This window comes from Echeneis naucrates, chromosome 5, assembly GCF_900963305.1.
Source record: "Echeneis naucrates chromosome 5, fEcheNa1.1, whole genome shotgun sequence".
NCBI lineage: Eukaryota > Metazoa > Chordata > Actinopteri > Carangiformes > Echeneidae > Echeneis > Echeneis naucrates.
In genome coordinates this window covers 25797439-25819029 of record NC_042515.1, presented here as the reverse complement: position 1 = coordinate 25819029, position 21591 = coordinate 25797439, and the positions used below count along the sequence as shown (strand labels likewise).

Here is a 21591-nt window from a genome sequence, read left to right as displayed (position 1 = left end):
TTGAGTATTGGATAATTATGTGACTGTGCAGATTTTATCGCAAGTCACTCTTGACTCTTGAGACTTGTGACTTTTTAATATGTGCAGGTCCATATAGTAACCTGTTCAGCAACAGTATCAGGTAGGGTATGTGTTTAATTCCCAACCTTTTTAAAGTCATTTTGAAATTTCCACTATTTCCACAAAATGAGGCCCATTATCCAAGGATATTATATCTGGAACTCCAAACCTCGGAAACACTTCTCTGCACAGAAACTTTGCTGCTGAAACTACATCTGGGCTCCAGGCTGGGGCTTCCTCTATCCATCTGTTAAATCAGCAGACAACCACTAAAACATATCCTCATATCCCTCACTCTCAGGGGTGCTGTCATGTCTATGTAATGTATCATCAAATATCAGAACGGCCCTTCTGGCACTGCAATATGTGCTATGGTAGTGAAAGATTTTTTTCTGACATTGTGTCCTGCGCTCATGGAGCCTTCTCTCAATACCCTTTCGGCCAAGGCAGCCAAGTATGGTGACCACCATACGGATGTACCGTAGTATCTCCCAGGTAGAGACATGACCTTCGTGCACATTTTGTATTACAAACCGCACCAATGACAATGGGAGCACAAATTGGCATTGATGGCCCCTCCACAGGCCTTTATGTGGGCCATCCTGTGTGTTCATGACTATCCCTCGTCTTAACCACCTGGTTCTTTCTTGGGGAGTAACTCAGTTTTGTGCGACAATGACTGATTGTATATCTGTGAGTGGTGCCGAGTCTTGTTCCACTATCAGGGGTCCCATGGTCCCCTGTGCAGCGGCTTGTCTAACAGCCTCATCAGCTGTATTGTTACCTCTAGTCTCTAAGGTGCCAGTTTTCTGGTGAGCTGAACACTTAATGACAGCTACTGATTTCGGGAGCTGCATGGCTTGTAACAGCGAAACAGGGAAATGGCCTCTCCATGTGTTATTGGAATGCCATCAGCCCTTCTGAAACCCTCTCTGTTTCAAATCTAATCAAATCAGATTTTATTTGTATAGCGTCAAATCATAACAAAGTTACATCAAGCATAAATGTAAAATATAGAGCAGGTCTCTACTAAACTCTTTATTAAATTTTTTAAGGAGGCCCAACAGATCCCCTGATGAGAAGGGGATTTTTGAAATGCAAACACTGCCTCTGCCAGACCCTGATAGCAGGGCTGCCACCCTGCACTTTGTCCAGCTTGGTGCTGTAATATGCTAATGGATGTTAACCTGTCAGAGAATCCTGCATCAGCACTGCATCTGCAGAGCCTGATCATTCTGCCACATGTGTGTATCCTAAATATTAGTCTAAGCCTCTATTTTCCAATTTGTCTGTCACATCACTCAGTACACGAGAGGCTCCACTATGCCTTCTCCATCCCTGCAACTCTGTGCCTGAATGACCCCTCACGTTCCTTAGGGCTCTACTCTCCTCTGGCTCTTTTTCTACTTACTCCAGCTCTGATTTTTTTCAATTTCACAATTTACTTCACATACATACATTTTTTCTAATCAAGCCCTTATTTCTACTACAGCATATATTTACAGCCAACCTTTACACTATTTATACACTGCTGTCTCTCCAGCAGACGCGTGCTCGCCCATCTATGGTAAGTTAACCACACTTAGTGAGTTATGACCAATGAGCTGTGCTGTCCCCTCCCCCTCCACGCAACAGTGGTACTCAGAGAGGGCTGGTGGTATACATGATGGCAACTTCCCACAGCGCCTGTTCAGTCCCTTCCCTCTCATTGCTCAACAGCACTCAGAGTTCGAAGGCAGTATCCACACTGGGGGATATCAGTTTTCAAATTTAGTGGGTCACCTAGTAAAGCACAAACAGATGATAAGCCGACTGACAGTTAAAGCATCTACTACACTGGAAAAATAAAACAAAGGTGTCATTTGTTTGATATGATTGTTTCTCACTCCAATAATCAAAAAATCTTAGGATGCCAATTCGAAACAACATTTTCAAATATATGTTTGTATCTTCTTTTTTTAATTTACTGACAGCAGAGCACAAGTCTGAAATATTTGATTTAGATCAAAGAAATTTTATTGTCTCATACATGGTTTGCGCATGCACAGTCCTTAAAACCTCTGGTGGTAATTTTATTGTTGCCTCAAATGAGCTTTCTTTTTTGGACAACTTTAAAAGCAATTTGTTCTGATCTCCAAAGGAGTTTATAACGTAAAAAAATTTCAGGTTAACCCCAAAGGCTTATTTACATTAAGTGACAGTGTCCTCCGTCGGGCAGAGCAGTCCGCTTTCAGGCTGGGGATTTTCTCCCATTTTCCTCCTGGCTGGCTCGCCAAGATTGGTGTGTCTCCCAACTGCCAAGCTGTGGGCCAGATAAGACCTGGCAGTGTGTGCTCAACGTGGCTTTCCAATCTTCCAAATCAGCTGTTGCGTTTCCAAAGTTTCAGGAAAAAAGATCTAAAACTATTCAAGATCCTGGAGGGACTGAGTACAGTCTGTGTGTTTAGTGCACTTGCATAATTCCAACCACAACAAATAAATACAAAACTAAAAAAAAAAAAAGCAGTACCTGTAAACGGGTGGTCTTCCGCAATGCTTACCAAACAAATTAGTGTTATCTAGCAAACTGCTTTCACAGCACAATGATGTAACTACTAGGGCAGTACTGTGCACTGGGATGAAAGAATGAGTGATAGTATCTAACATGGAGGCTACAACACGTTACAGTAACAGCAACCTGGGGATGCAACTGACCCATTTTACCAGTCTTCACAGCAGTTAGCAGCTAACTTTCCAGAATCTGTCTCTCTGCACAAATTTTACATCCAAAATCTTTTGCAATGCAATGAGATACAGTAAATGTGTTGTCTTGAAGTTAAGTGTAACACCTACCTTGCACAAAATAAGTTAGACAATGTAGTGGCTATTTGTCTCAAACTAATTAAAAAAAGAAAAATCCTTTAAACTAAATTCAAATCAAACGGCCACTGAGTCAGTAAGAGATTTAAATCACCCAGGGATTTACTAAAAAGTCCATTGTTCAAAGACAATTCCTGTTCTTCAATTGCCAGTTCCTGGCTCACCTGTCCCTCTATTTAGTAACTCACCTGGTATGGTCCAGTTACCTGATACCTTCAAAATAAAAGAATTAATAAGGAATCAAATAAACAGAAATGCTAATGTATTTATGGACCTCAAGTCTAAACTTGAACTAAACAAATGAAAATAAACAAATAATGTTTAAATAAGATTACGAAAGAATAACAAATAGCTCCGACACTCTGGCCCCTAATAATGAGAAATATAGCCCACAATTACTTCTCTTTTTACAAGGGAGCTATTATTTCTACATCTTCTCTATCTGTAGATTCTCCAGTCTTCTGGATATCTGATAGAGACAGAAAAGAAATAAGGAAGGGAGAAGGCAGGGAACAGAGCAGACCGGCTGTTGGTCGATGGGCCTTACTGCGATTATACACAGTGCAGTCAGACACAAAGCCACAGGTATCAGCATCCATGGAAGGCCGCCAGATATTGCTGCTTCAGGAGGGACAAGGTTCAGCTAATTTCAGGGTGACAGGCAAATCTGGTACAAAAAGGTGATTTGGTGGGCCAGTACATGGTTCTAGTTGAGTCCGTGGAGCCTGCTTCACGAGAGACTTTATCTCCCACGTAACTTCCGCCACCACACAGGAGGGTAGGATGGTGTCAGGGTTGGTAGGGGCCTCTTTGTTGACGTATTGTCATAAAAGGGCCTCCCGATTGATATTTCTGGAACCTGGGTGGTAGGTGAGGGTGAAGTTAAATTGACCAAAGAAAAGTGCCGACTGGGCTTGACGGGAGTTTAGGCATTTGGCAGCTTGACTGTAGGACAGGTTTTTGTGATCAGTCCAAACTATAATGGGATTCCCAGCCCCCTCTAGATTCAAGAGTCTTTATTTGTCACATGTGGAGGCACAGGTACACCCACAGTGAAATGCACAATAGCAAATGTCTCGATTTTTCAAAGGCGAGCTTAAATGCCAGCAGCTCCTGATTTCCTCCATCAAAGTCATGCTCGGTGGGGGACAGCTGGTGAGAGAAGAAAGTGTAAGGGCGGAGCTTTTGGTCTGACGAGGCACGCTGAGAAAGAACGGCTCCAACCTCAGTGTCTGAGGCATCCACCTCCACAATTTACTGATGAGACGGGTCTGTGTGGATGAGGACAGGAGCTAATGTGAAACGCTTCTTCAGATCCATGAAGGCTTCATCAGCCGCAGGAGTCCAAGTAAAGGGCAATGCAGATGAGGTGAGTTTGGTGAGAAGGGAGGCCACACAACTGTAGTCCTGGATAAACCTGCAGTAAAAGATACCAAACCCCAGGAACTGCTGAAGCTGTTTAAGGGATGCAGGTTTGGGCCACTCTGTCACTGCCTGAATCTTGACCAGATCGGTCTTAATATTGCCCATTCTCAAAGATGTATCCCAGGAATGCCACAGAGGAGACATGAAATTCACACTTCTCCACTTTGATGAATAACTTGTTATCCAACGATCTTTGGAGCACCTGTCTGACATGCAAGGTGTGTTCCTTCAAGTCCCAGTAGAAGATGAGGATGTCATCAAGGTACGCAAACACAGAACAATTGAGAAATTTTTCAACAATTGATAATTTACCAGGGCATGGACGACGGAGGTGCGGCTGCATTGGTGAGGCCAAAGGTCATGACCAAGTATTAAAAATGGCCAAGGGGATTGTTGAAAGCAGTCTGTGATACGAGCAGCTAAGGAGTCATGAATGCATTGTTCCATTGTCTCTCTTTCATGACAGGACAAGTTGTATAGATGGCCAGAAGAAGGTGGGGCTACAGGGAGAAGATCAATGGCACAGTCATAGGGACGATGTGGGGGCAGAGAGAGTGCATGCTGTTTACTGAACACCTCTCTCAAGTCATGATAGGTGGGTGGGACAGAAGACAGATCTGGGGCTTTAGTGACAGGTAGAGGCCCCGCAGCCTGGACAGGGGCAAAAGCAGACTGACGACAGGAGGAATGGTAGAATGAATTGCAATTGACAACCTTGCTAGGAGACCAGTCAATGTGGAGATTGTGTCTCTGAGAAGCAAGATTTGAGTCCAGAAAGTTTTCATCAGCTCCAGAGTCCATCAAAGCCATCAGAAGCGGATGATGAGAACCCATCAGCCTAGCATCTGATTGTAAGGGGGTCCAGGGATACACAGGAAGGGTACATTGACTCAATAGGAATCTGACTGTTGCTGGTGAGTCACCCCTTTTGGCCGGAGAGGGCACGAGGCCAGGAAGTGACCAGCTCGGCCACAGTAAATACAGACTCCAGCATTAATCCTCCGAAGACGTTCTGTAGGAGACAGGCGGGCCCGAGCTAGCTGCATTGGCTCTTCTTCCAGGGAGTGTGGGGCTGGAGGGCGAGAGTCCGCTCAAGTAAGCCCCCCGGGGGTGCCTCATCATTCTACTCCAACTCAGCCGCTAATGTAGTGAACTCAACTGCATGTCCCCAGCGCTTCGGTGCAGGAACATGAGGCTGTCTTGGAAGGTAAGCAGGCCCCCCAGAAGGTGGAGTAGGTGCTGATGGTCCAGAGGCAGAAAGGTTATTGGTGGGCCTGGACAGGGTTGAAATGACTCTCGATCTGAGACACAGTGGCTATGAGCTCCCTTAATTACTCCACAACTTCCCTGGGAACTTCGTCACGGTTCCCAGGAGGGTCTCCTGGATGGCAAGAGCCCGACGAAGGTTATCTGTGAACTGGTGGGGATTGCCCAAGTCTGCTGGGCCCATGTTGGCCAGATTTTTCTGTTATGATTAGCGATGTGGACCCAAACGTTGATTTGGATGAAGCAGGTTTTATTGCTAGGTAAGTGGGGAATGATGGTGGAGGAAGCAGGCCAAAGCAGACAACTGGAGGGCTGAGATAAGTCAGGGAGAATGCAGAGGGCAGGCAGGAGTAAGCAGGTGATAGTGGGTTGGAGTGCTGGCAAGCCGGCAAGCCGGCAGGCAGGCAGGCGAGTGGTGGTCCGGGAGTAATGGAGAGAGAAACAACAGTTCAGAGCATGATAAACTTAACTGATAAAGCTCTCTAGATATGTGAGAGGCCTGAAGCGTCAGCTACCACTGAAGTGGATACAGCGATCTAGCGACGAGTGGGTGGAGAGCTGGGGTAGATATACTGTAGGCAGATGAATTGATGAGAGGCAGGTGAGCAGACTGGGAGAAGTGATGAGCTGAGCTGACCCATGCCCAAACCAACACCGACCCAAAAAAAACAAACAGAGAGAGACAGACAGGTGTTCCCTGAAAACACTGGGGACTTGTCCATTTTCATAACGTACTCTTGAGAAAACAGATCAGATGTTCCCAAATGCTGCCTTGATATGAGGCTGCTGGTGTGTTAAAGCTCCCATTGATCTTGTAAAGGGAGCCCTTTCGTCTAAACACCACACATTCTGTAATTGCTTTTTTTGCAGCAGGGTAGGTCTTAATTATCCAATATCTCTGTTGAAGCCTGTGCAACATGTGGTTTCTACCAGCATGTTCCAGTTGTTGGTGGATATGGATATCACGTAAAATCATGCAGTTCTTTTGAAAGAATGATATTGTTGTGCCTAGGGTTGTGTATATGTATATTATTGCCTTTTATCAAGTCTCAATCTGGGAGGGATGTTCTTTACTGGATGGATTGGCTTAAGAAAAATTACTGAAGGAAGGAGTGTAATAATGGCTTATTTTATGGGTTTTTTTTATTAATTATATGGGATAAAGCGTGCTCATTATATACAGGTGCAGATCAAGGCATAAACTAAATTAAACAGGGGAGCGCTGATATGTAAATGGAATGACATGATATGACAATGATAATCAAGCAGCTGGTGACTAACTTGAGTACTTGGGCGAATGAACAGAATGTTGTTTGGGAGGGTTTGAAGCTAAAATTTGGGTCAACATTGTTGTCATGTCTCGCACCACTCAGAACAACCAGCTGGGAGAGCAGATAAGCGCAACCTTACTTAAGGCTGGTGATTCACCTGGCCACGAAAAGGGCAGATGAGCTATCCGACAAGGGCGGCCGCGTTGAGGTCCTTTGTCTCCCTCCCAAGCTAGACCAGTCCTCGGCTGAAGTGGCTATTGGTTTGGCTTGTCTTTTGTGTGATTGGCTTGGTTATTAAGTTAATGTCCAAATTATTCTTCTCTTTCCTGGAAATTGGTTTTCACCAGTCGGTAAATAGTCGGTAACCAGGACCACTTGTGCTCCTGGTGAAAACAAATTGGTTTTCTTATTTCTCTATTTCTTGGGGGCCAACCTACGGGTGTTGTCTGGTTGTCGGTGTGAATTTTGTCCAATTAAATTTCTCCCTCTTGCTTCAGGAACTCGCGAAGGCATTCTTTGGATTTGAAACTACGACTTTCATTCACCCAAGTTTGAAGTTATACTTTATATAAAACAAAGCGCCAAACTTCTGCTGGACGGAAATCCTAGCTTCTGCGTTCTTGTCACTCTCTTTTGGCTGAGATGCAAAAGAACATATTTAAGCTCAAGGAACCAGGCAACAGAGTCCAGTTTCCACCATGATGAGAAATAGTCGATGAGATGTTCTGTGGGACTTTCTGAGTGCTTAACACTGGCATACATTGCTGATTCTTGATTGACTTTTATATCATCAGCAGGTATCACGGCTGACTTAATGTCAAATACAGGCCACTCCTCTTCTGGCAAACAAAGGGACTCTGGGCCTTCAATCCATTTTCCATGTGATAGAAATTCCTCAGCCTTCAATCCAATTTGCTCATCCCACTTCAGGTTTCTTCTGCAGAGATCATGCTGCATTAATTTGGCTGACATGGCAAAAGGGGCCAATCCCGATGGATCAAACAACAACTTGACAACAGACAAAATTCCCCTCCTGGTCTGCGGCTGCTCCTTGAGTAGAGTTCTGAACATGAACTTGTCAGACTCAACACACCATTGCAGTACAAGCGCCCTTTCCACAGGTAATTGATCTGTGTTCAAATCCAGCAGTTTCACCTCTGTTGCTCTGTCACCTGGAATTAACATCAACACAGCATGGCAATTGTAACCCATTTCTAGAGACTAAATCCACCTTTGTCACAGAGAGCTGTTCAGTTTTTGACAATTTGAATTCCATCTTTCTCAGAAGCCATGTACATCAGACAGTCATTAACATAAAAGTTATGGTCAGCTGCATTACCCTCAGTTCTCCTCAAAACATAATTGGCACAACTCGGGGACAATACAGCTCTCAATAAATGTATCCTCATGCGATACTCCACTGGTTGTTACTCTGTTGAATTAGCAATGCAGTTATATTCTGTTGTTGCATGTTCACAATATCATTGCAGGTGTTGTCATTGCCTGCCAGATTAAAATAACATTCACATCCTGTGCGTAGATTATCATGGACCTTTTGTGCTTTGTTTAGTTGGAGATTTGGTCTGATGTTACTTTGTGTTATTGCCACTTGTTTATGTCTGACAGTGAAAGCCTGAGCTTTAAGGTCAGTTTTATTACCCTGAATTAAATTTTCCCTACCCATTTCTGGAACAAAATCACCACCAGGGATTCAATCTGCTGATTGCTGAGGTTCCTCCTCTTTGGTCCTTTTTAATGCAGAAATGCGCTCCGTAAGTATTGTTTTGTCAGCCTCCACCTTTATTCTTGCAGATGAGGTGGATGATACCTTTGATACATGAGATTGTGATCAGAAATCACGTTCCTTTGCGATGGGAAATGCCCGAAGCCCTTTCCTCTGGATTTATGCCATCAAAATCCTCATTTAGTTCATCAGGTTTGTCATTCAAGTCATCACAAGGTTTATATATTGATATTTGACTGCACATATGAATGACCACCATCAGGCAACCAACACTTCGCATTTTTAATGAACTCAGAAAACATTATTTTTTATTTTGCATCAAATATGTATTTTGCAATTCAGTTTTATCTTCTGGCAAATTCAAACTTAAGTTGGCTTCATGCATGGCATCAGTATCCGCATAGCATTGAATAAAATTGTCCCGCTGAGATTGTACTGCATTATCATTGTCATTGGATTTTATCAAGACACTCATTTGTTCCATGTTCCTTCTTGCTTGTTTGCATTTCAATTACCTTTTTTCTTTTTTAAACCATGTTTATATAGAAGGCCACACCTTTTGCTGTAAGCTTGGGCCTTGGAATTAGACATTCCTTTTGCTTTTGATGAAACTTCAGATATTGTGAAAAAAACTTGAATCACAACAGTGCTTTACTAAGCCATTAACCACTACAGCGTTCAAGGTATGCTTCACAGGTTTTAATTTGCAACAACCAGGAAACAGTACAGCATTTGTTACACAAAGGCATGGATCCACGTAAGAGATTTTATGAATGAACACGCCAAACTTTCAAAACTCCCAATATTCCTCTATTGGATCACTGATTCAAAACCATGCATTTGCAAAGCTGTTTTCCAATACAGTCTTTACGACACATTCTTACATTCCGATCCTGATGGGTACGTTTGTGCGTTGTCTGCTGTAGACCACAAACTCTCCAGACAACAGTGTAACTGTCAGCTCGATAATCATCAGTCCTTCTTGATCTAGATTCAATTAGGTCCATTCACAACAATGTTCACTATAAAAGTTTTTTTTTTTTTTTTCTTTATGTTGTGACTATTTTTCTCAAACTAATAAAAAAAAAAAATACTTAATTTTTAAGCTAATTTCAAATCAAATGGCCACTGAGTCACTAAGGGATTTAAATCACTCAGGGAATGAGGAAAAAGGCCATTGTCCAGGCAAAAAATACATTTAATGTGGTTTTATTTCCATTAGCAAAGAGCAAACAAACTGCTGCCTCTCTCACCCTGGTAAAAAACCAAAACCCTTCCCAGTGCCTGGCTCACCTGTCCCTTCCTTCCTCTATTTTTTTACTCACCTGATTTGCCCCAGTTACCTGACACCTTCAAAATAAAAGCATTAACAAGTAATCAAATAAACAGAAATGCTTATGTATTTATGAGTCTACTTAAAGTCCAAACTTGAACTAAACAAATGAAAATAAATGACTAATGTTTAAACAAGATTACAAAAGAATAACAAATGGCTCCAACAGCCACCATATTGCACTAGCAGTCTCAACACAGGAACAATAACCAGCGTAGAAACAGCAATAAAAGTTTCTTAATGATTTCTGATGAGTCAGTTGCTGGGAACCATCTTCCAACCAAATTTAAATTGGCTTTTGATGCTCAACCCAAAACTGATACTGGTGGTGAAAAATTTGTCAAATCAAACTATATTAACCACATCATTTATATGCTACTACTTATTAAAGCCACATAAAGCTGGCATGTATTTCCTCAAGAGTGATTTGAAATGAATGAAATGTGCTCTATTGTGCTCTATGATTAATGTGATAATCAAGGCAATGCAGGAGTTCTTTCTTACTATAAAAGACTTAGTGAGCTAGCACCAATGATAGCAGTGATATGCAATATTAACTTCATGATTAATGCTGTTAGAAAGTGAGGCTGCTTTCTAACAGCTCCACCTTTTCTCTTTACCTTATTTTTATATTTAGATCTGATCACAGAAATGAAATAATGATAATACATTCAATTCAGTGTAAAGAGTTGATTATGAGCATAAGCATAAATGACCAACATGCAACACTATAAGCTGAGTTATTGTTTTTTTCTTTCCTGCATTCTTTTTTTTCCCCACCTCAGGTTAGCAGCAGAGTACACTCGGTCAAGTTCTTCTCTCTCTACAGAATATGGAAGTTGGCAAATAGTTTCAGGTTGTGGCAGTATCCATGACAGCACTCCCTTCCCCCCACCACTGGCCTCAGCCTCTTCTACATCATCTGCTGTTGCTGCTGCCTATTCCCCCCTACCCTTCAGTTTTAAAGATGACGGAACTAGTGGACGAATGTAAGTAAATACTTTGTTAACAATTTTAACAAATCAAATTCAGCATTTATGAATGAATTTATTTTGGAATTGGTCAAATATAGCAGGAACGGCATGGCGGCATGGTGTTTAGCACTGTTGCCCCACAGCAAGAAGATTTATGGTTTGATTTCGGGGCCAGGTACCTTTCTGTGTAAAGTTTTCTTGTTCTTCCCCTGCTTCTGTGGGTTTCCCCCAGGTCCAGGTTAATTGGTGACACTAAATTGCCTGTAAGTATGAGTGTGAGTGTGAGTGATTGTTCAACCCTGCGTTTCTCTATGTGTTAGCCCTGCGATGGTAAGGGAACCTGTCCCAAGGTTTTGGTTTTTTTTTCTTTTTTCTTTTGTTTTAGCTTTTTTCTATTTACAAGTTATTCTGAGCTTTTATTCTGAAACTTTGAAAAAAAAAAAAAAAGACAGACTGGAACTTCCAAATGCTCTGTTTGTAGACCTGAAATACCAATAACATGCATCATTTATATATGTCATTGTGGGTTTCACTACTACTACTACTCAATGGCCTTTTTCTCAAAATCTTAACTCAGACTTGGATTATATTCTGACATGCCATATTTTCATTACAAAAAATGAAATGAAATATAGAAATAGTGTTTTAGAACAAAAGGACTGACAATTATATTCAACGAGAGTATATACTGATCAGGCATTAAATATTAACCACCTGCTTAATATTGTATTGGTCCCCGTTTTGCTACCAAAACAGCCCTGCCCCTTTAAGGCTTTACCAAACTTTATCAGAGAAGATGTGCTGTGGTATCCGGCACCAAAATGTTAATATTGTTTAAATCTTGTAAGTTGCAAGGTAGGCCCTCCATGGATCAGGCTTGTTTGTCCAGCACATCCCGTACAATTCTCAATGAGATCAAGATCTTAGGAATTTGCTTTGTGTCATGGCAAATTATCTTGTAGATATTGGCCATGTCCATCCACAGGAATACCGTTTCCATTAAAGGCTATTTGCAACAATGTTTAGGTAGGTGGTACATGTTGAATATTGCAAAACCATCACACTCCCTCTGCCAGCTTGCCTTCTTTCCATAGTGCATCCTGGTGCCATGTTTTCCCCAGGTAAGCAGGGCACATGCAGCCGGCTGTCCACATGATGTAACAGACGACATGATTCATCAGACCAAGCCACCTTTTTCCGTTAACCTGTGGTCCAGTCCTGATGCTTATGGCCCCATTCTCTGTGCTTTCGGCAGTGCGCAACATGGGCACCTTGGCTGGTGCTCACCTTTCTATCAGAACCAGCATTAACCTCTTCAGCAATTTGAGCAACAGTAGCTTGCCTCTTGAATCATATCACATGGGCCAGCCTTCATTCCCCACACTTATCAATGAGCCTGTTGCTGGTTCACCACTATTCCTTCCTTGGACCAATTTTGATAGATACTGACCACTGCAGACTGAAAACACCCCACAAAAGTTGCAATATTTCTAAATGCTCTAACCGAGCGTTCTAGCCATCACAATTTGATGAAAAAAAAAAAAAACTAATATAGATATGTGTTACCTATTACCTTTTCTGTCTATTCCAGCTGTCCCTTCCCGTCTGAGCGTCAGGCCCGTTTGGAAGCAGTCCGGGAAATCTTCCTGGCAGCCTACAGTTCCACTGTGGGGCTCAAATCTTCAGCGCCAAGCCCCTCTGGTGCCATTTCTGGCCTACTGGAGCAATTTGCTCGTGGGGTTGGACTCCGAGGCACGAACACCATTGTCTGAACCCTCTCAATGTGATTTCAGGCACTCTTCTTTTGCTTCCATCTTTCTAGTCTGTTCAACGTATCTGGACTCAGTGCAATAAAGTGCCAAATTATAACAGGTTATTCACTTTTTTTTTAACTTGCCCTGGATTTATTAATTTCTATGCTTTCCCAAATTGTCTTGACATTAAATCTTTGTTGTTGAGTTTATTTGTCACATTCAGGGAAGGATTTGTTTTCAGCCACAGCATCAAAAAGGGAAGGGAGATAGAATTTTTTCTAGCTGCTGAAATGTAAATGGCTGAGAATGTGGGGTCAGTGCTTTTTACTGGCAGAATGTAGAATATACTTGCTTAATAAGTTCTTACTTTATCTGCTCACACATCTTTCAAAGCCTTTAGAGAGGAACTGTCCAATATATGTTTCAGTTCTCTTGTTTTATGCTGCTCATTATTAGTGATCTGAGCACAAGAAATTTCTTCAGTTCAAGTTCATGTTGAAGGTGCGAAAAACACTGCTCTTAATGTTTTGGTTTGTTATACGGCACAGTACGTTGAAATCTGATTAATTTATCAGTTTAACAATTGATATGTTGGGAGGTTAAGGATAAATTAGATATTCAAAACAAGTACATCTTAATCAGTTGTAGAATACTCAGCACTGTGGGCCAGTATGCTCAACACAAGCTAATATGGCAACTTCGAAAGAAAAAAACTATTTATGGGTGCAAATAGCTGCTGCCATACATGCTGGCATGCAAAAACCATGGGGGTAAAGGTGTGCACTTGCAAGCAGCTGAATGCAACATACTGAATGCAAGATGTAAATAGTGATAGATGTACAAGTAAAATGTAAGCTTAAGAGAAAAGCTCCAGCCCATTTTGTCACCTGAGAAGTATGTTTTGGAACATTACAAAAACTGTTTGACAGTGTTGCTATTTGTTATTTGTTGTTGGTAGATAGTTTTGGAAAAAAACAAACAAACAGATCATATCCTTTAACTCTCAAGGTTTAGGTGATTTATACATTTAGTTTAAATCATCAAATCGCTTAGAGGGACAAAAAAAATCACATTAGACAGTTTTTGAAAGAGAAACCAAGGAAGTGCCGAATATTTTCAATTCATCTTTCCACCTCACCTAACCCTAACCCTCTATATCCTCTACTTCGATCCTTATCAATTAAAACTTTGTTTTTCAGTAGCAGCAACAGAGTACCATAAGGGGCACTCACAACTATTGTGATAATAAATGAAAATAGATGTGAGACCCTTATCTATGTTTGTTCTTGGAAGATTCAAAGAAAGGTCACTTGATTCCTGTCAATTCTGAAAATGCTGCCCATTAATTATCCTGTGTGCATGCTATCCAAAAACATATGCACCTTCTTTCAGGTAAACTTGGACATACATTTTTACTTGGCAACTGTTTGGTAGATCCATGCTTTTCATTTTCTTGACAAAATTCTGTTGAGAGATTTTGTTTAAAGCTATGATTTTGACGGCTGCTGTACCTCAGGACTGTTGTTGTGCCTTTGTTATCTTTGGTAGCACTGGATGAGATATCGATTCTGTCTTTCTCAGTTTTAAGTGTATTTTCTATTTAACTTCTTTTAAGAGCTCGGCAGCTTTTCTGCCAAATGGTTATCCATGTTTTGATTGTAAAGTATTAACAGCGTTTGCTTTGCAATGAAGCTTTTTTCCTTTAATCAGTTCCTTGGCTGCATATAAGTCTTTGTTATCATGAAGTAAGATAAGACTCTCTTTTGGACTCTAGTCAGGAAGTTAAAAATAAGGAATTCGAGTCAAATGACACATTTAGCATTGTCCCCAGAAGAGTGAGCCAGGGAAAAAATAAATAAATAAATGTAGCTTTTAGCTTAAATTCCTGGCTGAAGATGATGGGATTAGATTTTTCATTGTGGTTGACAATGATATAATTTCAGTGAGTGCACATAACAGCCAGGATGAGTTTAACCTTAAAAAAGCACAATGATGAGAGAAAAAAGCTTAGGTCACTCTAAAGCACCTCCAACATTTAGTAATAAACAAGGAACATCTAGTTTGTCAAAGCCATACTCAAAACAGAAATATAAAAAGAGGAATTCAAAATTGTAAGGGAACTCAGTTTTAGGATTTTTATCTTGCTATGTACAAGTATGGAATCAAACCAGATTTGTGCTGATCAGATCTGGTAGTTTCAGACATATTGGTAAATATATTTTTTACATTATAGGAAAGCCATGGTAGCCCCTTTTCTTACTTCCAAATTTAGCATGCCTTTAGATTCTTTTATTATTAGGCATACTTTCCTGAGGCATAGCCATATCTTCCTGTCCAGTTGACTTTCCTCAAGAGGACTTGACATTCAATCTCCTATAATTTGATTTTATGTTATGGAATACTTGTTAATGTATGACTATAGTTGATAAGCAGCCAGACACAGGACACCTGCATAAATGCCTTATCATTAAGTGAAGAAAAATGGTTATAATAAAAAAATCTATTTCTGAATTACATATCATGCTCCTCAGATAATACCAATATATAATTTTTCACTGGATCTGCATGTTAATCATTTGTGAATTTTTGTTTCTTTTACAAATAGCTTTTAATTTGTATCCTGAATCTTATTGAAATGCTGTATTGCACACATTCTGCTCTTTTCCATGCAAATGAGTTTCTTTGTACTGTTGTTGCATTTCTAAGAAAGTCTACCTTTATTTTGTTACAAATTGTGCTTAATTGTTGATTGAGTGGCTAGAAGGAAAGGAAAAATAAGCAGCAAGTAGCAATTCTAATTAAAGAGAAAAAACAAATATGTGACTGTATGTCTTTCTTGTATAGGTGGTTCTTTTAGGAGTCAGTACTCAGTGTTATACTAGCACTTGTGGTTTACTCATTAGAATAGAACAGCACAATAGAAGTACTTTATTCTTTCCCATGGGGGACATTCAGGCATCCAGCAACTCACACATATAACAAAACAGATACAGACATTATTATAGTTAAAAAGCATAATGGCAATGGGCAGAAAGGATCTCCTGAACATCTCAGTGCACTCACTGCAGCTGCTCCAATGTCTAGCCAGTTATGTCATAGAGGGGGTGGCTGGCGTTGTCCATTATAACTTGCAACCTACTCCATGTGTACCTTTCTATCATTTTCAAGTGGATCCTGTCCCCTGCCAAGCAGTAGGCTTGCCTTATTTACCATCTTAGTCAGGCACTGCCATTTTTGTTGGTCATGCTGCCTCCCAGACAGACTGCCACATAAAACAGGGCACAAGCGACCATTCATCTATCTTCTGCTGCTTTTCCTTTCCTGGCCGCAGGGTGCTGGAACTCAGCTCGCATTGCGTGAGGGGCGGTGTACACCCTTGACCATCACAAGGCCAACATAATGAAACAGACAAAGACAAACAACCACTCACACTCAGACCTTTAGAGTCACCACTTAACGTAAACATGCATGTTTAGCACATTGCATGCGGTGGGAGGAAACCCACACAGGCATGGAAAGAACATACAAAATCTGCACAGAAAGGCCCTAGGCCTGGGAGCCAACAGTGCTAACCACTATGCTGCCATGCTGCTCCACTAGCTACCACAGACTGATAAATGCTTGGGCGGTCCGGTGGGGCTTGCTGTTGCCTGCCTGGAAAACTGGGGGCTGCAGTGCGCTACATGGCTGCAATGGCTCTCTGGGCTTGGTTCCACACACACTCCCATATATGGGTGGTGGGCATGGGGAGCCAGGTCTTTGACCCGACTTTGGCCCCTAGTGATGGTCTAACTCATATATAGAGAATGACCACTTGCATGTGTGGTGTCACTGGCCAGTTTGTGTAGGGTTACATGAATCAATCTCATGTAATGTTGACATCCTGTGGTGCTAAACTATGAGGACAAATGCAGACAAAACAAACCAAAATGATGCAGGTCTATGGTGTTACATATATTTTGTTATTATTCAATCAAATAGAATAGGTTTGAAACAAAAAAAAAGAATTTCAGAGCAAAAGACAATAGGTTGCAATAAAAAAAAGTTTGAAAGCATATTTCTTGATTATGTCAGTAAAAACGTATTATCATTTTGCTTATAAATCAGTCCTCTTTGCAATTTTAAAGGTTTTGCTTGCAAGTTCAAGTGCACTTAATTGGCGTGACCTACACTGATGGATAAGAGAATAATTTCTATTGGTGGGGGTGAAGTTGCTCCAAAGCGGAATACACTGTCCGTTACACCCACAATTCCCTTGCTTTATGAGCTACTGGGAGGTAAGTTGATAGTCCATTGCTCTTTGAAATTAATGTTTCCCATAAGTAATGAATTATAATCCCCTGTTATCATCATTATCAAACTTTTGCACCAAGTGGCACACATGTCATTCATATTACCAGATTTTTGTCTTACCAACTACACACTGTTGGGCACTCTCATCTTTAGTATGCTTTACTGTAATACTAAAAGAGTTAAAATTGTAGGAAATTCTTCAGATTGTTCACATGCACAGAAATATTTGCAGATACACACACGTGCTGTTGAATTTTTTTATTTTTTTTTTTTCACTAAACAAGCCAGTGCAACATATGCACACCAGATATATTTACATTGGAATGAACACAAATATGTTCACAAAAAAATGTAAACTGAAAAATAAAATGTGCAGAAAAGAAAATCTAGGCAAGAAAAATAATTAGGCAGCATCTTGCTGCACAACTGGGTCTGGCCACAGCACCTCAGCCTAATCACAGGCAACATCTTCCTTTACCAGATGTCAAGGGAAGAATTGCCTGTACCCCAGTGAACATTTGGCCCCTTCCTCCACCATAGTTGTGTCTCTCAGTTCTTTAGAAAAACAAAAAAATAAATATCAGACAATGCAGCCTAAAGATATTCCCCCCACAGTAGAGTAAATTGTACAGGAAATGTGTACAGTTAGTGTATGACATCAGCCATTCATTAAGTAAATTGGTGTCACCCAACTGATACAATATGACATGGGGTGTACTACATAGTGTTCAAGAAATTTTGGTTACATACCTATACTTCAGTCTATGTCCGGATGACAGAGGCGATAGTAAAACAGCTCAAGTTGGGCTGCACTCTCTGTCCACCCTCTTGAATTGTCAGCCCATGGTTGATGACATGATCAACTGACGTTGTGCGTTTTTATAGTGCTTACTTCCTGATTGAAGTGTCAACAATTAAGCATTCAGATGTTTGGCCAAGTGGAACATATATTGGCCAAAAAGTCTGTCATTTTCAATGGCAGTGTTTTGAAATTGCAAACATGTGACTTTATGTCAGATTGTTGTGTCTTATGCAGAGAACCATGTTCAGTTCATTTAAAAAGTGCCATTTTTAATTAAACAGAAAATGTGTTTAGAGCTTTGGAGACTTGAGGGGAGGTGATGCTCTCTGTGTGTCAGTGTGTTAGCAATTGGAAATAATTGTTTTTAAAATTGTGGCTTTCACGCTACAATGGAGTTCAGAAATATGGATGGCTTTCATGTCTGTGAATATTCTTGTTCATCCAGGTCATAGTCACAATGCAACTGGACTTAGGGCTTGCCAAAAACGTTATACCTCCTTATCCCAGGGGCTTCATTAGTTTGAAACGCAATGGTCTGACTAGTCCTCACTTGTCTGATAAACAGTGGAGTTGGACCCAGGTATTTAACCTCTATGGGAGTGTTCACACAGCCCCTGGTGAACAATAGCTTGTTAGTGGAGTTTCACTGACAATTCTTAGTCATGGGAGGCCTCCAGTGAACAGAACACCTACGAAATCTTGACACGAGACCCATCCAGCGGTTGTAAGAAAAAGGTGATAGAACGCCTGCAAAAGTTGCAAAAAGAAGGAGCCCTTGTCCGACCGCAGTACCTACGGCTCTACAAGACACCATCCCATGCCTATACGGACTCCCTAAGATTCATAAAGAAGGATACCACTCAGACCCATTGTGAGTAGTATTAACTCAGTATCCTGTAACATTGCTAAGTATGTAGCCCACATCTTAGCCCCGTTGGTTGGTAACACATCATACAACATCCAAAACTCTCTGGGCAAGGTCTAAAAATGGACCCTGATGGAACTATGGTTTCTTATGATGTGACCACCTTATTTACTTGCATCCCAACCATGAAGGCAGTAGAAACTGTGAGGCATCATCTTCTACATGATGAAACCTTGCAACCTTACCTTACTTTAAACCAGACCAGATCTGTCAACAACTGGATTTATGCCTGAACACCACATATTTTCTGCAATAATTTCTACAGACAAAAGCATGGCTGTACTATGGGCTCACCAGTATCCGCGATTGTGGCCACTTTGTACATGGAAAAGGAAATGGTAGAACACAATGCTAAACTCATACAAAGGTACACCACAAAACAAAACATTAAATTCACTAGAGAAGATGTTAAAGACAGCCACCTACTTTTTTGGATCGTGATATACACTTTGGTGAGGACAGGAGCCTCCAAATTGGGATATACAGGACAGCCACACACAGACTTGCACCACCCAGTGGAGCACAAACTGGAAGTTGTCAGAACCCTATAACACCCCTGGTTCACCTCTGCTGAGTGTGTGTGTTTCTTTGTTTCCTCCAGACTTCTCACACTGCAAACCATTATATTTGCTTTGTTTACATTTAATATAGTAATTTAGCTCTTTTAGGAATTAACATGGTAATATTTGTGCTCTTCAGTGTCAATTGTAATATTAAATGTGTTACATGTATTCTTTAGTATCCAGACTACTATTGCTCACAGTGCTGCACAGTTTTTTTCCAAAATTTCCTTCAACAGTCCCCCCTGTGTGACTGCAAAGTCACATACCTTCTAACTCCTACTTCTGACCAATACCTATACTGACTATCATATAATATGCAACTCAGTGTATCTACCAGACAGTGTGATTATCATAATTACATGCAACAACACAACAAACCATTCCCATAGTATATATGCAAACAATTTGACTCACTAGATTCCTACAACTACAGCATTCCTATGGGGTCACAAATTTCTAGATCATGTTTTGTCAGTCTGGTGGCTCTCATGTATTCATATCAGTGATCTTGGTGACTTTCAACCCATTCCTTCTTTTCCTGACTTTCTTCCAGATTTATCTCATTGTAAGTTGTTTCCTCTGTCATCTCCATTTGCATTGGGAACTGTCCTGTTACTACGTCCAATGCTTTAATCCAATGTATCATATACTGTACTAAAGGGAACAGGCAACACAGCGCTGCTGCTGTCAACATCATCATTCCTATGTGCACTCCTAATCCCTGCAACGCCCTTTTCCATGACAACCCAAACCACCATTCCCAACTCATACCCATTCTAGTGTTCCAGTTTGAGTTCTGCACATGTTCTGTCTGTAGGTTTTTCAGTTGCTCTAGTGTCCTAGTCAGGTTCCTTCCTTGCCCAGTATGCATTGGAATCACTGTGCAGCACTCATCACCTATTTTCTCACACACTTCCTGTTTTTCGTTGTCCAAAATAAACCAATTCTGTAGCATCATTTCCAACGTGGCGTGCAGTTGCTCTGTTTTATCCAACACTGCAGCTACTGTATGGTTAATAAACCTCTGTTGGTTGTACCATAATAATTTATCCACCGCAGGTTTCTGGCTGTGTAATGTGCATTTACTCCTGGCAATAGTGAACCTAATCCATGACCAGATTTAATCCATTGTTCTGATATGGCATGGTACATCGCGTCCTTGACTGGCTGGCCGTGGTGAGCACCTTCACTTGTCTTGTTAACATGACCAGAGCACATATCCCTGTCCAATTGCTCAATAAGACATCTCTGATCATCCCATATTCCTCAGAGTATAAAAACATTTCACCTACTGGTCAGATCCCACTTTTGTACTCTGGGATCTTAAATTGTTGTACCTCATTGGTTCCTTTTATGTCAGTAACCCATTCTCCTACTGCTACAATTTGTTTGCACTGGGTTTTGCCCAGGTTTGTGGTGCTGCATATTTTTACCTGCTTATTCTGGCATTTAATTATTTCGTTTGTATCTGTTAAATTTCTGTTGGATCATTTTAACATGCACTCCAACTCCAGTCCTCAGGCTATGCAGACTGGGAATATTATGTCTTCTGGTAAGGTCACGGTAGACGGGGCCACTGGAATTACTCTGCCTTCTACCCTCTATGTCCCCCAGGTCCCCCTATTCTGGTCCAACATGTTTCACCTGCCTCTAGGATTGGGCATATCTGTGGGAGTTTCCTGTTGTAACATGCAACACACGACTTTTTGCTTACTTGTGTTGCTGAATATTTCATCCATTTATAAAAAAGATTAGTCTCCCATTGTGCTATCCTTAGTTTAACATCGGCATTCAACTCCCTACATTGCTCCTTTTCTGCATACGGTTTTGAGGTTTTATCTTCACAAGACGGTGGGCTTTGCTAAATGTCATGACTTCGTTACTGTGGGCATTGGTACACTGATGTTGCCTACAGTTAACTCTTATCTGGACTACTCCTCCTTTTCCACATGTTTCACCGGTTTCTGGACCTGAGTCAAACTGTTCTCTGGTCCCTTTGTTTTTATCAGGCCCACACCAGCAAGTCTGGCATAAGCAATAGTTATTGGTTCGTATAGTGTCGGTCTGTTGTGTCTGGCAGCCACTACACCCACTGCCATGGCACATTGAAACAATGTGTCTATTTGTGTTATACTAGTGTTGTGTATCTTTGAGTCCGATTTGGTAATGGTCAGTATCACTAGTGCTAGTATGGTGAGAATGATGCAATGAATGGGGGTTAATCAGATCCCTGTTCTTATCACTTTTGTGCCTTGGCTGTTCTGGTCACTTGAGGATGTGTTCCCCCCTGCCTCCTTTATCTGTAGGACTATAGTCTGCTGC

General features: G+C 41.2%; 1 protein-coding gene across 4 annotated transcripts in view; it reads left to right on the top strand.

Moving 5' to 3' along the window:
- The window catches only part of mtmr14 (myotubularin related protein 14), a 46712-nt gene extending 31219 nt beyond the window's left edge, over window positions 1-15493 (top strand). The window contains exons 18-20 of one of the 4 annotated variants that reach the window (XR_003840709.1): window positions 7812-8002; window positions 8694-8817; window positions 10744-10869. Coding sequence is in view for 3 of the 4 variants with exons in the window: in XM_029501140.1 (XP_029357000.1) it covers window positions 10744-10947; window positions 12524-12704 (385 nt within the window). In the remaining variant the exon portion in view is untranslated. The other 3 variants (XM_029501140.1, XM_029501142.1, XM_029501141.1) reach the window with 3 other exon arrangements.
- The last annotated feature ends 6098 nt before the right edge of the window (window positions 15494-21591 follow it).